The 17991-nt window shown below is 34.9% G+C and overlaps 1 protein-coding gene across 2 annotated transcripts; it reads left to right on the forward strand.

Annotated features, from left to right (window-relative positions):
* Window positions 1–593: 593 nt before the first annotated feature.
* Window positions 594–16968, forward strand: LOC128231760 (peptidyl-prolyl cis-trans isomerase FKBP5-like). 2 transcript variants are annotated; one of them, XM_052944941.1, is made up of 11 exons: window positions 598–1524; window positions 2562–2726; window positions 5614–5712; window positions 6020–6126; window positions 6487–6633; window positions 6877–6960; window positions 9065–9179; window positions 10880–11001; window positions 11169–11351; window positions 11566–11642; window positions 12991–13128. In XM_052944941.1, exons 1-10 carry the CDS (start codon window positions 1266–1268, stop codon window positions 11605–11607), a joined length of 1323 nt encoding a protein of 440 aa, XP_052800901.1. In that variant the 5' UTR covers window positions 598–1265; the 3' UTR covers window positions 11608–11642; window positions 12991–13128. The 2 variants fall into 2 exon arrangements, with proteins under 2 accessions (XP_052800900.1, XP_052800901.1); XM_052944940.1 differs by lacking the exon at window positions 11566–11642 and having other exon boundaries at window positions 594–1524; window positions 12991–16968.
* Window positions 16969–17991: the final 1023 nt, after the last annotated feature.

Genomic DNA, 17991 nt, shown 5'->3' on the forward strand with positions numbered 1-17991 from the left:
GCCCAATTAATTTTCTTACTAGCCAGATATTTGTTTTTTTCAGGGCCGGCTCCAATTTTTGAAGTTAGTTGGGGCGTAATTTAAGTCCGAAAGCATATTTGACTTGCGCCCCTTCCTCAGAACCGAAAATGGTGCATTTTGGTCGTTTATTTTAAATAAGTATGTGTCAAAGAGATATTCATGTATTTGGACTCTGATTCCACTTATACAAACAATCAATAAGGCATGCATTGGACTCTATATAGACTATACGGATCCCATATGAATTGGACTTTAAAGACGTCCCATAGTACATAATTCGACTCTAAAGTCTTTAAACAGTTTTGAATTGACCATTTACAGACTTATCCCTTAAGACAGACATTCTAGACTCTTTTCAGATATGAAATTAACACTTTGCAGACGTACCTCCGCCCTATTGTTATCATTATCGTGCCTTTCATTATGAAACCGTAACGGAGCAGTCAACAGTTTTACTTCACGGTATTACCCAATCGGAACGCATCGGCCATTATCAAACAGAATTGTATTTCGCATTCGGAGCTCCTTGGCTTTAATATCGAAAAAAAAGAAAACTCCGCGCAGTGTTACTTCCCTTGCAGTACAGTAATCACTGCCACCACAAGATTTTCATCCAAAATTGGATGAAAACTTTTAATGGCATTTTTTTTAATCATATATATTTATTCTTATATCCTTTCTTAAATAATTACTTTACGCCAGTTGATAGGCATAATATGTTTTATAAAAAAATAACAATTAAAAAAAACATTCGGAAATGTTCGGTCTTTTTTCAAATTGAAAGTAGGATTTACAAATTACAATATCAACATGGATGTGTTGTTAGCTATTCAGACATGTATCGAACGTTTTGAACCAGGATTGCAAGCAAAACCAAAACAAATCGAATGTTGGCGGCATGTTCTTGCAGAGGAAGACAAAACATGTTGCTGGAATTTCTTTTAAAGGTGTTCCGTCCATTTTGTAAATTGCAATCACGTGCCGTTTTATCTATCATCACGTGATATTGTGAAGGCAGTGATTACTGTACTGCAAGGGAAGTAACACTGCGCGGAGTTTGAAAAAAAGTTGTTTCGAGAAATTGGCCGAGGGGTTCCGAATGTGAATCCGGAAGCTTGCCGGAGATGGCCGAGTTGTTACGATTGCACTCAACCAATACAGATGACTGAAAGCGAAAGTAGAGTGCCACTTTTCATTTCAATCGGGAACAACAACATTTTGTTGGTCTTCTATCAAAGGAAACGATGGCGGTAGTGTTTGATATGAAAAGGTGCCTTGAAGCCTGTGACTTGCAGGTCGGGGAATCTGTCGACTGTACACCGAATAAAGATGGAGGGGTAATAAAAAAGTTGCTGAAAACAGGGATAGGCGAAGAATTCCCGAATTACGGTGACAGAGTTTACTTCAGGTATACTGCATACAAAGGGGATGAAATGACAGAAGAAAACATTTTTGACTCATCAGAGAAAGACGGAGAACTGTTTGAATACGATTGCTTAAGAGGTAAAAGATATTTGTTGGGAGCGAAAATATGTTATAGATTATCAGTCCTTATAAGAAAAATGTCCACTTCTGCTCAACATATCCCGAGCTTAATTTATTTTTTATTATTTGGCATGTATGTAAATGCAGAATCGGAATTTCTCGTGGAAAAGGAGTCACAAGTAGCATTCCTTTATAATTGAAATATCTAAATTCTCTGGCACCAGTCCATTCAATTAATTATGCCCTCTTTTTGTCCAACTGCTTTTGAGCTCAGTAGTCGAAAGTTCATGGTCAACAGCTTTGTAAAAACTTTGTCCGCATAGTAAGTCGTTCTGACCTAAGACCAGATACTTCAGCAGGATACTTCAGCAGGAAGTTGCCTTTAACCAGAACATGCTCCTTATTACTTTTGACGTCAAAATGTCAAGGTGATGGTCAACAATTTTATGAAAACCATGCAACTTGAGTGGTGATTGCCCTTGACCAACAGATGCCACATATGTTTGGGGGCGGGTCAATTAATATGAGATCACAGTTAACAGTGTTTAGTTCACATTTCAGAGTTGTGTTTTCATTTTCCCGAAGACTTATTGCAATTATTACTAATCAATGCATTTTTTGTCTTATAACACCTTCATCCAGTATGACAAAACTGCATTCAGAGTCCATAATGTTTGACAAAACTTAATTTGTCATTGCAAAGTTTAATATATTTTTTTGACAATATCAGCTCTGCTACCTGCATGTTATGCAGTCTTTTGCTCATTTCTTAATGAATTGAATAATTAATGGAATCATCTTGATTTCATTCATTGTCATGCTTCAGATACATGCTTTCAGCAAATAAAACAACATTATTGACTTGCTTATTACCTTCATTAGGGCCCAGTAAGTTTTAACCCAAGTCCGTTTCTTACAACAGTTATATTTGGATAAAAAAATTGAGATAATACAAAATTGTTCGGGTATTCGTTAAAAATATTTATAATATGGTTTCAGCATTAAAATATGCGTTAACAATAACACATTCATTTTTATCTTTCCGTTATTATCAGGCAAGGTTATCAGGGGTTTTGAATTGGCAGTGCTATCCATGAGACCAGGAGAAAGATCATTGATCTACCTATCAGCGGATTGGGGATTCGGTAAAAGCGGTGCTCCCCCAAAAGTCCCTGAAAACTCCAGTGTTATCTTTGATACGGAAATCATCAGTGTGGAATGTAAGTTGACAAGACTGTGTGATACTGTACATATATGTACATATATACATATCATTTTATATTATTCATATTAATATTGCAAATATAGTTACCTTGACTATACATCTTTGCGGTCCATTCAGTTCTAGTCTCAGAATTAGTAAATAATAATTTTGTACATAAGTATGATACACAAATTAGTTGTACATATTTTATTATATGTATCAGTTTTGTTTAGAATAAACCAAATTAAGTTTCATGCATTTGTTTGTATTTACCTATTAAATACTTGATCTTTTTGTAGTTGTAAGCATAAATAAGTTTCTTCAACAATGTATGTATAAGATAAAGACACCTTCGGAGCGCAGTTCTTTAAAGGAAAATACATTATTTCCTCAAAACAAGCATGGAATTGTCAATACGAGCTACATGTAGTATTTTGTCGCTATCTTGGTTGAGTTGACTCGTTCACAAATAGCGCATAATGGTTTCCCAGTTTAAAGTGTGTATATTTAGCAAAGTCACGTGATAAGTACAGATACAAATATTGTCGCTAATATTTTAAACTTCCTGATGTTTACGTGGTAGATAATCCCAGTATATTTTTGAAAATACGCAAATAATGCGAAGGATACACGTACAGTAAGCGGTGTGATACATAAGTTAATACGATTCAATGCGTTGTTCACAACGCTATCAATATTTTTTTGTTAGCTCTTTTTTCTTGCAAATGGTATTAGAGTTATCTGGTGTCCATTGAAAATGTGTCACTATATAGGCGTTCATACTCTCCCGTAAAGGTCACAGTGTAGTAGTTTTTAACAGGTAGACCAAATAAGAAGCCATGGCATATATGAAGTGAAAATGTCAGTTATTTGTTAAAATTACTGAGCAACATTTCGTCACACAATGCAGGCCTTTTCCTTCCCATTTTGGAAAAAAATACCCTTCTGTAGACATTTAGGGAAAAATTGCGTTGCGAAATATGCCATTCGAGAAAAAAAAATCACTTTCAACATTAAAATTTGGGAAATTGTATAATTCAAAGAACATTCTTTTCTGTCTCGTGCAATTAAGGAAACTATTAGATGAATATTAATTTCTTTTCCCCTCTCATAAAACCTGAAATGGCTGAAATCTCAATCCGTGCGCGTATTAATATATATTACAATAAATCAGGACAGTTTATATTGCATACCGATCTCTGAATGTAATAAAAACAGCGATTTCTAAATTCAATAATCCCCAGACCTTTTCATCACACAATTCATTAGGATGTTGAAAGAGCCGTTACAGGTAACAAGACTTTCATTAAAAGTGTTTGTTTGTTGTTGTTTTACTCTTGATTGGGACTTTTTTCTCCAGATAAAAATATCATATATTTCTCTAGTGGAATGGGTCCGATAGTCGGACCTGTGGGAACTATAGACAAGGCTTGTAATGTGAAACCATACAGCATATGACTTTACTAAGTTGGGGTAGAAAAACGCCACAAAAGATGTAACCGTCGCTTGTTGTGGTATATACGAAGAAGGAACTGTGATCATTAATGTGCAATGTACCACATGAGGGACGTTTCAGTATGGCAAAATACACAATAGACTGAGCCAACTTCTTGTGTAAAACAAAAAATCAAAATATTCATCAATGATTAAATATGAAAACATATTTAGAAAAAAAACAGCACAAAAATAGATGATATAATTATATAAATGACTGTGAAAAGGTAGTATTTATTTAGTTTCAAGTTCAAGTTTTTATTTACCTCTTAATGTCATAAAATAGCATGCATGAGCTGATGAAATAGAAACAAGTTTGAAACAGTTTAAACGAAACAGTTAAACAAATATCAGTTAATTACATTTTATCAAACGCAGTAAACATAACGTGTGTATCCGTAAAAAATTCCGCTACTGTAAAATTTCTTGATTCATGAAATCAGCATCATGCTATACGGAAGTTTACTTCCGGAGTCCCTTATTTTTAGTTACAATTTTCGGAAACGCATTTATCAAACCATTTATTTATTATGTCCCACCTCCCAATGTAGGACACTAATTGTGTTGCCCTGTCTGTATGTCCGTCAGTCCGAACGTCTCACTTCGTTTTCGCTCAATAACTATAGAATGCTTGGACCCAGGAAATTCATACTTGGTATGCAGGTTGGTCATGCCTAGAAGTTGACCCCAAATTGATTTTGAAATCAATAGGTCAAACGTCGAGGTGAACTTGAGGTAAAAAACACGGTTTGCGTTCAATAAATGAAGATTCTTTGAGTTCAGGAACTTTATACTTGGTTTGCGAGTTGGTCATGACTCAACGTTATGATGGCGATAACCTTAAGCTGTACAACGGTTTCCTCTCTATAACTACAAAAATCTTGCACCCAGGATCTTTAAACTGATATGCCAGTTGATTATAAATAGAAGATTCAGTAGGTAAAAGGTCAAGGTCGCCATAACATTGAGGTAAAAAAAAACGGTTTCCGTTCAATAAGTTAAGAGCGCTTCGGAACGGGATCTGTATACTTTGTTTGCTAGTTGGTCATAAATAGTTGATGAACCTGTTGATTTTGGGGTCAGAAGGTCAAACTCACAGTGATTCGTTGGTCACCAGTCTGCATTTCACTCAATCACTATAGAACCCTTGGACCTAGGAACTTTATACATGGGCCCAGGAACTTCATACTTGATAGTCAGGTTCGTTGATCATGACCAGCAGATAATCCCTATGTTGGTTCGTCTCCAGTCTAAATGTACAAATATCATGTCCACCATTGATCATATCTCAGTAACGACCAGACAATTTGGGAGACACGCGCTTTTTTCAAATAAAACAATTAAGTATTTTACTGTATTTATTTAACAAATGAAGTTTACTATACGCTCTATTTTTCTTACGGTTATAGGTTCAGACATATCGCCAGACCAAGATAAAACTATACTGAGAAAAGTGTTAGACAGAGGGAAAGGTTTCCTCCATGCTAACTTCGGGTGCCCTGTAGAGTGTAAGTAAAGAAAATGAAGTTTCAAGCACTTGCCCGAATTTCAACACTGTTATTGAAAGTACAAAAACAATGCCATCAATCGTATTTTTAAGGAATTTTGTGTGAATGTTTTTAAAAAAATCATCATAATTAGTATTGAGGAGGGATTTTCTTGATACTACAGCTACATGTAGTAATTTATACTCCATGCTATTTACCAACAAATAAAGCATACAGTAATGAACTACAAACATTATTACAATAAGATTATGCTTTTCATTCATAATACTTTACACGTGTTAGATATATTTCCGTTACATTGTTACAGCACACATCAGGGGAGAGTGTGATGGGCGAGTGTTTATGGACAAAGATATCAACTTTTTTATGGGTGAGGGATCCTCTGAGGAGCATGGCATTCCACCATTTATTGAGGTATGTGCACTGTGGCATTCCACCATTTATTCAGGTATGTGCAGTTTGGCCTTCCACCATTAATTTAGGTATATGGAGAGCGGCATTCTACCATTTATTGAGATATGTGCAGTGTGGCATATAGAATTTTGAGGTTCATTATATCCTGCTCCTGGGGAGCAGGGCATTACAGCCTTGCCATGGTGCCATTCAGTTTGACATTTCACCTTTGTTGGGGTATGGGTTCGAACTTTTCTTGAGGTGTTTGCTGGATTTTATTTCATTTTTATAGGGATATGTGTCCAGTCATGTTCAGTTATGTACTGTTTGTTGTCCCACTGGCACCGGATTTTCAAACTAATTGTTTTCATAAATTTTCAGCCGTATCTGGACCATTGGAAAAATGGCGAGGAAGCGCGTATTTACTTTGCAGCCAAACACGCTTATGGACCCAAGGGCTGCACGAAGTATGGTATCGGGCCCAATAAGGATCTCATGTTCTGGATCAATATAAAAAAATACAAAAGGGTATTATTTAATATTCTCAGTTTTGATTCTCTATTCAGAAAACAAATATCAAGCGTTTTGCACTATACAGTAGAAAAACTGGATTCAACACTTTAACACGTTACATGTTGATGCATTTACTTTCCATTTATTGGATATACATGTAACTAGAATAACTAATTTACGAAGATATATGGAACGATCCCTTGATCGCATTAAATTCCAAAACATACTAGTTTATTAGTATCCTTTGTTGATGCGTAGGTTGAGGAATACTGGGAGTTAACCTACAAAGAGAAGATGGATCGTAGTGACGAGTACAAGACAAAGGGGAACAAATACTTCAAGGTGAGATATTTAGAAGGTGATATAAAATGGTCATATAGAATAGGTGTTTGTTCGTCAACACACAATATATTCTTACTTGGAGGTCTTATATAATTGACACATATGCTTATTTCTTATTGAAACAAATTTGGTGGATGTTGTCATCGTGGTCATCATCACGTTAATCTAGGAGCTTGGTCATAACTCGTAAACCTTTCAAGATATGCAAATGAAATGTGGTAAATCAGTTGCTATAGCCAATATGCGTATGTTTAGCAAGGCCCATAGCTATGGTGGTCCAAAGGGTATTAAAAAGCTGTCTGTTCATTTATATACCCCTGTTAACAATAACATCATGCTTGGTAGCAAAGCCAGGCATAATTTTCGTCGTAGGGATATATACTCTTGAATGTGATTTCTACACTTTTGGATATATGTTCCATCACGCGGATACTTGGTAAACGTTGCCATCTTGATGTGTATTAGAACCTAACGACCATAGGTCATTTCGTCTTAGAGATATATGCCATGTTTTGCTCTTGACTGTATTACACTTTGTGTAGCGAACAATTTATAAGATATCATTTTAATACTTAATACACATTACTAAAATTATGGTAAGTAGCACCTGTTTTTTTTTCTGACCCATAACTACAATACCTTTTTTTTCCTTACCCATAATTACTTTCGTATGTATTGACCCCGGAAACCTCTTTTTCATTTATGTTCCCGGAACTTCAGAATCGCACTATAATATAAGTGTTCAGAATGTGCCCAATAAGAATTTATTTCCTTGATATAATTTTAAAACTCCTACCATTGTTATTATCATTTTTATTACAAAAGTCAAACAATAACATCCTGTCCTGTATTAAGGCGGTGTTCTAGGGTATAGCTCCAGTTTTTGTATAAATTCACGAAAAGTTTGCAGTATACTACTGGGGAAGTTTTTACATTAGCTTGAAATTATGGGTCATGTAACCTTCTAGTATTTTTGTTGTTTAAGAAACATATTTATGATAATTAGGCTACATCTAATGGAAGTTTTGTTTGTTAGATTAACCGCACCTATTTTACAAAAAATACAAACAAATATGATTGGATGGGTTATGGTAAAGTTCACTGTTACTAAAAATATACAACATGTTTATGCTTACTTGGTATATAACCTTTTTTAAGACGTACATTGGAATCGCATTTGGGGTTTAGGTTAGGTTCGCTATTACCTAAAAACGAAAACTGGTTTCTGCTCAATAAATTTAGAAATAATCGATGTATAGGGCTTTATATTGTTATACCTGAATGGTGTGTTATAACATATCGTTTGACTGTTTTAGAAGTTAATTGAGGTATTAAAGGTCAACGTCACCTTTTTCTAAAAATAAATTATGGTTTGCTCTCAAATTTTAAGATAAAACTTTAGATAAGTGAATAAATTTTATGTGAAGGAAAGCGGTCAAGCCCCTTGGGATTATTTTTTTTGGTTGGCTGAGGTCAAGGTCGTGTCGATGTTGCTATAAAAACAAGAATGATTCCCTGTTAAAAAATAGTCAGAATTCATAGATGGTGAAGAAACCTTTGCAGAAAGTTAATGTGATGACAAATTTCACAATTGCTTTTTGGATTAGTAGTCATGGTCAGGGTCGCTGTTAAATTAAATAGAAAAAAGTTGTACTCAATACAACATGTGTTGGTGAACAATTATGTTTCGAATTATGTATTGTGATTTAAATAAGTTTGTAGACATACTTGTTTGACTGTATTTGGGGGTTGGTTTGGTTAAGTCCAAGGTAAATACATGTACATGAATTACAAAAAATGGAGTTATGGCTCATTAACTTATATTACGAACAATATACAGCGTTCAAACTTGGTATATAGCAATCTCATGATGGTAGGATTTTGTGTTGGTGTGAACAAGGTAAAGGACACTCCTTGTATTTAGATATCCATGTCTTCAAATAGAAAATATTCGGATGGTACAAGCGAAAAAACCTCTTTTCAATCAAATGACCAAAACATTCATGCAAAGATTTGATGTGACTAAGTTTTTTGAGAAATAAACAACAACAATGATGAGATTATTATTAGTAGTATTATTATTAGAATCGTATGTTTTTATCAGAATGGGGAGTACGAATTAGCGTCAAAATTTTACGAGGAGACGCTCGACTTTGTAAAGCATGACCTGTGTATGGAGGGTGAGGAGGAGAAGAGAAGGCGCAATTTACTTCTCGTTGGTAAGAACTCTTTGCATCTACCTTGACACATTTTTAATACACGGCTTACATGTATATTAAATTTCAAAATATGGCTGCAACATGACACATCTTTATAGTGAAAAGAGGAGCAACGAAACTGCAATATACTTCCTGTTAAACTACCTTTTCATGTATTTAATATACAAGTGCATCTTATTACTTGTATACAAAGTTTTACAACGGTACAACAATATAGACTAGCCTAATGTACATGTCGGGTAAGTCAAACTCTTTGGCGATCATCTTTTAAAATAAATTTTATTTTCAGTTGTCGGAAAAACACCATGAAAATGGCTAGACTTTTCTTTCAGCTTTGAATCTGTGTTTTCGTGTGTATGTGCGTCTGTTCACAATAGCTTGTGAACTCGATACAGTCTTCAGTTCTCATTGTGTCTCAATAACACGTGTTAATTAGCTAGATATTCATGAGAGCTCGGTTCCATTCGAAACCAGTTTTGCGCTTGCATGCCTGCATTATTGCCCTTGAAATGATCAAACAATGCTATTGTTTGCCAAGTTCAATTGCAGAAAGATAACCTGTTTTAAGATTGTGCAGATGGTTTTATGTTTTACTCTCCCTTGCCCTTGTTAAAAAGAGGTCTATATTACCGTTTTACAGGGTTGGTTGATTTTTAGCTGTACTGGTCTAAGGCCAAAAGAGCTAATGTGATATCAGTATCCGACACCCGTGCGTTAATCTGAAAAAAAAAATTGCTTGAGACCTTTTGTTCAAAGTATGGCCCTTGGGGCATACTGGGCTACGCCCTGGAGTTTACAAGTGTGGTATACTTACATATAGAGAAATTTTTAAAAATCATCTCGTCTGAAACCTACCTATGATATTTTGTATGCGGCATCATATAGTGGTCCTCTTACAAGAATGTTCAAATCACAAGTTTCCCGGAGACTTACCTTTGACATTAAATATGTAGCATCTTGATGGCCCTCTACCAAGATTGTTGAAGCTATGCCATGAGGTCAAACTGACCCCACCCGTTTGGACCTACTTTCTTATTTTATAACTACAGCTATGAGCTTGAATGACCTTTACCGTGACCTTTGACCTACTTTCTTATGTTTAAGCTACAGGAATAAAATTTGAACAATGAGTGCAGTTTTGCAAACTTGTATAATGCTGTCCTCAGATGACCTTGACTGTGACCTTTTGACCTACTTTCTTATATTTAAAACTACAGCAATCAATAACAACTTGACCATGTTATCAGTATATAAAATAAATAACAATGTTGTGTTTGGATGACCTTGCCTGTGACCTTTTGACCAGCTTCCTTTTTTGAAGTTACAGCAATGAAATTTGGACCATGTGTACATTGTTTGGCAAACAAATATCAAGCTTAGATATTTGGTGTGTAGAATTGTCTAATGTTCCCCTTCTAAGCTTGTTCAAATTATGCATATTGTTTCAAAGTTGGCCCCGCCCTGAGGGTCACCTGTGTTACATAGGTATAAAGGAAGAAAACGTAGAATCTTCGATAAATTAAAATATAATAATTGTTAATATTTCATTCGTTTTTGTTTGTCTCTTTTCGTTACATATTAATTAAATATTTTTATTTTTGATAACTTAAAGAGTACAAACCATAAATGTGGTGTTGCATTCAATGTTTTTGTTTCATGTAAAACTGGAATTAGAATGTATGGATTTACTTTCTCTTTAGGCAATCTGAACCTGGCTCAAGCATACCTCAGGATGGAGAAGAACCGGGAAGCTCGGGATTGCTGTGATGAAGCTCTCACTTTTGATGAACACAATGTTAAGGCCTACTTCAGAAGGGGCCTGGTAGGAATGCATGTTATTAAACTTTGCTAATATAAAAATAAAAAAGGAATATTGTATAAGGATATTTGATTGCATATAAATGCACAGCCATTTAACTTCATTTAGCAATTGTTTTTAAGGCAAAGCAATTGTGCTTTGGTTGATTTTACCGATGAATCTTATTGCAGGCAAACTTTGCAAGCATGGAGTATGAAACAGCAAAGAAAGACTTCCAAAAGGTGTTGGAGATTGACCCACATAACAAGCAGGCAAGAAACCAGATTGACAAATGCACGAAAACGATGAATGAAACAATACAGAGTGAGAGAGAGCTAGAACGCAGGATGATGTCTGGCATCGGGAAACAATCTGTAAATATTAGTTTTTCTGTTTATTCAAAAGAAGTAAATGTAAGCATCTTACTATTGTTTGGTTGGCCATTTAACTGGATAATAAAGGGTTGCTATTTAATATTCTTCTTAAAGCATTCATGTGCATTAGATCATGGCAAATGACTTCAATCTCAGTCTCATAACATGTATTTTTGTGTCCAAAAGGAACATATTTTTGTTTAAATATCCGTAGGTGCAGGGCGGTGTCGCACCACAAGGAACATCTGAAAGATAATATACATTAAAGGGGATTTATACGTGTAATTCAAGGTATCAATTTTCAGAATAATTTAGCAAACTGTTTCATTAATTGATTATATGTAGACAGGGAACAAAAATATAAAAGAAAGAAAATGTAATGTGGTTGATAGTAATGCGTGTTGATATGGAAGACACTGTTGTATTCGACTCGCTTGGGCTTGTGCAGTATCTGCAAAATCCCTGAGAGTTGAATACACAGTTTCAGATTAAAACACATTTCTAAAAACCCATTTATTATTTATGTTACTGGTTTAATTTACACAGAGGACACATAATAACGTAATAAATTACATTGTAAGGATGCACTTATGGTTCTCTTACGTCATTTACCACGCACAATACTACTTGTTATGAAGTGACGTCAGAAAAGTGGAATACGGTCTAATTGTTCTAGGTTGAATACCGACAGACGTATGTCTTGATAAGTATGATCTGAATTATGCGTACATAAAAGAGACCATCATCAATAAGGCACCTAAGGAAAACCCATAGTTTTGCTGTTTGGTTTTAACTATTTTCATTGGTCGCATAGCGGTCACGGGATCAACTGTACAATTTGATATTTTGTAAACCAACTCGGGTGCGTAAAAGGACATGAAGTCATTCCCATTATACGCTATGTTAAAGTAAGGTACCGCAAGTATAACTACAATCAGTGACGTCAGTTTCTTAGCAAGGCGTTTTCGGGTGTTATGAACAAAATATGCTGAAAAATAGTTTTTGGAAGAATAGATTCGAGCCTGCTTGCGATAAGCTAGACATAGTTTTCACAATATTGCCTAGATGTATAAGTGTGCGTCTGTCCATTAGTCCTTCCGATTTTGTTTATTCGTGCTATAACTTGGTCACCCATTTGGGGGATTTTAAACAAACTTGGCCGAAATGTTCACCATGAGAAGAGGGCTTGTCGTGTGCAATATCTATAAATGTAGGTCAACGGTAAAGGTCACAGTCAATGATCGTTGGTAAAAGACCCTTGTATTATGCTTGCCCAGGCCAATACTTGTTCATTCCTTTGGTGATTTTAAAATAGCAAACAAATCTTCCGTGAGAAGACGGCATGTCACATGCAAGACCAACGCATGTAGGTAAATGGTTAATGGCACACTCGGTTTCCACTTTTCCAGGGATCATTGATATTTTGCATGGGTCACCAATGTCATGCATAGCCATCAACTTTCCAATAATTCAAGTATTCATGGTCAATAGCCAATCTTTCTCAGGACTGTTCCTTTATTGTGATGTTGGCGGTGGGCGCAATGTTGTTGATTATATTACTGTATACCAGTATCCCGTTTCACGAGTTTTCTTTTCATTAGCCTTTGATTGCATCCTTACACTCTTATCGTATTAACAGGATGATGATGATGGGAGCCTGTACAGTAGTGGAATGGACGAAATTGAAAGCTGGGACAACAATATGGCACAGAGCATGATTCCTCTGGAGGAGGAACAGGCCGCGTTTGGAGACATCAGTTCCAGCGACAGTGAAAACAACCATCGCATAAGAGTCTAACACCACCAGGTGGCTTGGGTTATGTTAGATCCCGCTACTGTGTAGAGTTTCGGGGGATAACTATCGCTTACGAGACTTGGGCCCCGAGGAGACGGTTTTTTGGGCCGGGATTGGTGGTTGTTATTGGCAGATTACACTTACAATTATCTATGTTCTCTGTGATATTAGCTTGGACTTTCCTTGCACATGTCTCCACTGTAAATATATGTTGCACTATATGCTAAGGACCAGCTCATTGTTAATGTCCAATCGGAACTCCTCAACCATTTTACATCGAAAACCACCAGGGAAGTATGTCGGTACATCAGTAGAAGTAGTTCGTAAAAATAATCGTATTAATTAATTGTTGTGTTTTAACGTGAATTTTGTATTACTGAATTTAAGTTGATTACCGGTAAAGTGTAATATTGCATAAATAATTAAGAGAAAAGTCATCAAGTTTAACTGCTGTATTAAAATTACTACGCGACCTACTTGCAGCGTATTTAAATGTTAAGAATTTTGACATTACAAACCGTCCATATACATCTGAGGTTGTTTTCGATGGAAAATGGCCGAGGTATTCCGAATTTGTTAAAGTCTACTCGTGTAGTAATGACATACCAGTACATATATGTTGGACTGATTGACATTAATGAATTGTTGTGCATTAAACCGGTACACGATCATGTATATATGTATATTTAAAAAGCAGTTGTATTTTTTACATTCCTAGTTGAGTTTTCAGATTTGCAAAATCATGTGTGATACAATGATAACATTTTTCTGTTCATTTACGTTCTTGTAAATACCATCGGATCATCAACGTTGGTTGTTATTGGTGATTATCTGGAATAATTGCTTGCCGCTTGTCATTTGTTAGTTTTTTTATGTTCAAGTTTAAGTAAAATACTGGATTTGTTTAAATATTTTGCAAGTAAATATGCCATACGTCGCGTCGCGACGGCGGCGTTGTCGTGTCCATTCAAAGGCATATCACATAAATGCCTATTTTTCACGAAAATTAAACAGTATGCAAAAATTGATTAAATGGAACATGGTACACATGTTGCCAGAGGCAAGACAATTATTCACACACACATATATATAGCTTTATTTCCCCCATTTTCTGGAGATGTACATGGTATATGGTAATACATACACAAGCATGAATATTTACAAACACAATACAAATTTGACAGTACATAGTAATGAAAGAAAGTCACAGTAACATAAATTGCAACAAGTTTGTTTTATACGCATTGCGTTGGTCTCGTTTGTAATTTAGCCACTGCATACAAGTCTGATCTTACAAACGATTAAGAACAATGATAATGCATCGGCTAAAATCAATAGACTGTTTCCTATTAATTTAAGCAATATTTCTTCGAAAGCAAAATAGAAATAGCTGTTTTAGGATTAGCTCATTTTGTTGAGTGGCATTGTCATTGGTGAAGTGCACGCATCTAAATGCGTCTTAGTTTAACAAATCATTGTATAATTTAGCACAGTTGATAAGTTAATCTGGTGTTAGAAAGTTCATTTTTTTGCCATGGATATAAGTTTACATTGTGGTGCACAATCATCTCATCTCCATCTCCATCGACACATCTTATAAAGGGTGGATAAGTACACATTTTGTACTGTTGTTTTCTGTTGAATCATTGTAAATAAGGTTCAGTACATAAACATTTAAATGTCTGTGACATTGTGCCTTCTTTGATATAAAACTATCATAGTTTTTTTTGCATTTAATGCTTATATCTGTACTTAACTCCATGCTGTGTTTCTGGCATATGCTCATTTAGTTCCAATCACATGTATATACAGTGTATATGTTTGTCGAAAATTGTTCATTCAATTTTCAAAAGTCGTCATTTTGCATGTAAATTTTCTTTAATATTTTGTTATACAGTTTGTTAAGATTTTATAGATTTTTCTTCGAAATGTTTGATGTACAATGTGTTTTAACAAAATAATGCTTTCCTTACGTTTCATTATATGTATAGCCTTTCGAAATCATGTTTACACAATAAATAATAGGCAGCAATATCATCAAGATCCCTAAGAGCAATTTCGTACCTATGAGAGACCTAAGGGACTATATACCAGATGGTCCAAAATCGACAAATACAGAATTTCGTCAAAACAAGCTTGGATTTGTCAATATAAGCTAGTATGATGCCGATAATATATCATTTTACATTCTTAAAGAATATTTTGTCGCTGTCTTATCTGAGTTAACCCGTTTAATAATAATAATGGTTTCCCAGTTTATAGTGTGTATATTTAGCATGTGAACGTCACGAGATTTGTACAGATAAATATACCAAAGTTATTTTAAACTTTACTTGGATTAACGTGGTAGACATACCCAATTAAAATATTCAAAAACTGCGAAAGATACGTATGTCATAAGCACGTGCACACAACGATATCAATTGTATGCAAGTTTTTTTACCATTTTCTTTTTTTCTTGCAATGGTATCATGTGGTGACTAAGTGCCTTTAAAATTGTAATGCTACACTGCTGAAAATCTCTCCAAGGTACGAAATCAATCTACGATTCTTGACCAACCGGTCCCTGACCCCAAAAAGGACTTTATGCTCTTAATCTTGTTGAAATTATAAATGAACAACTTATATTAATTTCAAGATACTAATTAAAAACGAAATGCAAATGACCAGTACATAAAAAAACTGTAATATTGAAACTCCCAATCATGATTACCATCCCATCATTAATAACATGACAAAAACATTCCACTGATTAATTGAACAACTATTATGTGGATCACTATACACTCTTACGCACACTGGTCAGAAATTGACTCCGTCAGAGCAATATTTTATCAGCATATAGAGAGCTGATTTTTCTACCTTCTATACCATGTACGTAGGAGTGTATAAAAAAATGGAAATTCAAGTGATAATTGCACCTGTCTATTTTTCTAATACACGTAAATAAATGTCCGCATATTAAACATGGGTTTATCTAAATGATATTGAATTTGTATGATCCCTCAGTGTCGACTTATTTTGAGCGAACTTGATTGGGTATTGTAATTGGTATTGTCACATAAGAACACACGAATAATGGTACTTGACAGCTGTCATATGCAAACTATTTTCCCCATTTTATACCGTTATAGGTATCACCATAAACAATTAATGAGATTCTACTTTTTATTAAAAATATTCAAATATGTCAAACCAATATCATTTTGAAAAAAAATATATTGTCAAACGCATATCAGTTCCGCTATTAAGCGTTTTGAGTGAAAGAGTCAAAAAGGCTTCTTTTTTTCATCAATAAATCGTCCCAATTTTAAAATGTTGACGTTATTAACATGTACCCTGTGTTTTGGTGTGCATGGGCATATCTCGTTTAATGTTATATTACCTAGAGAACTACGGACATTGTTGAAGTGTAAAACTAAGTTATTGACAGCTGGCAAGTATTCTATATTATTCATCTTGTAAGAAGTTTAAATTACACACTTTTAAACCATATTGTTAATTTATTTGTATTACATAATTAATCATCAATTGTCTGATTATTTTCGATGATCGATTATGATTTGGACCAATTTTCAATATCAGGTATCTACTACTGTCAACGATAGTTTCATCAATGATTTGTTGATCTGTTCATCATTTTAATTTATTTTTGTAATTTGTATAAAAGGCATTGTAAGATGATAAGAATAAGTTCATGAAAACATATTGGACAAAACTGTGACAATTATCCCAATAACAAGCACTTTTGTACATTTTGCATAGTTCACACAATAATATATATCTGGTATTAATAGTGTATGTCAAACAATAAAAAGAGTAAAAGTATGATACCTCTGTTTTACTCCGCTGGACAGAAATGAGTACTGTCTTAAAGGCAAATGCAATCTAGGAACGATTAAACTTACGTTCGACCTCATTGGAAATTGTTTTGGAATTGCATATTCACTCAATGTACAGTATTTAACAGAAGAAGTTCTGCACCATACATTTGATTCAGCAGATTCCACAGGGTTGCACATGGATTGACCTTGACCTTCCACCTGTCTATATGACCTGTCTGCATTTCATGAATGGTTTAATTCCAGTTATATGATTTTATGGAATTTGTCAGTGTTAAAAAGAACATGTGTGTATCCAAAAAATATAAGTCAATTATTATACCTTACTATAGGTTATGACCAATCAATCATTTGGTCAAATGTAATAACGGAAACAAATTCTTATTAACACTGCAGATGCAATATTTTCTAACCATTATTGTAGTTGTTGTTGTATTTCTTTAGACCTTGCGGTCAAGAATAACCCGTGAAAGTGCAAGTCCTTTTTGTTTTTGCTGAAGGGACATCACGCGGAAGAGAAAATGCTGGGATACAAGGAAGTCCGGGTGCGATACCCCAGCTCTTTTTCGAAGAGACACCTTGATTCTTTTACGTGCTCGGTGTAAAGCACCGATACATGGGGTACAACTTTCCTTGGTTAAACCAGTACATAGTACACATCTTTTCCAAGCATTACCCTTTAAAAGCCAAGCGCCAGGCAAGGGAGCTACTTGTACCAACTTTTGACGTCTTTCAGTATGACACGGCCAGGGATCGAACCCATGACCTCACGCTCCGTAGGCGGACGCCTTAACCACTAGGCCACGGAGACGGTATTTATGAAACTAAGGTCAAATTATGTGCTTGTTTTAAGTCAGGGTAACATTACTACACAATATTATAGTCAATATAAATAGACACCAGGGGCCGTAATCATGAAGCGGATAAGTGAAATTAAACACGTTTCATTAAATAAATGAGTTTTAAGATAACTTAGAATGGCTTTTAAACAAAAACATGAAAA

This window comes from Mya arenaria, chromosome 4 (assembly GCF_026914265.1).
Source record: "Mya arenaria isolate MELC-2E11 chromosome 4, ASM2691426v1".
NCBI classification, from domain to species: Eukaryota; Metazoa; Mollusca; class Bivalvia; order Myida; family Myidae; genus Mya; species Mya arenaria.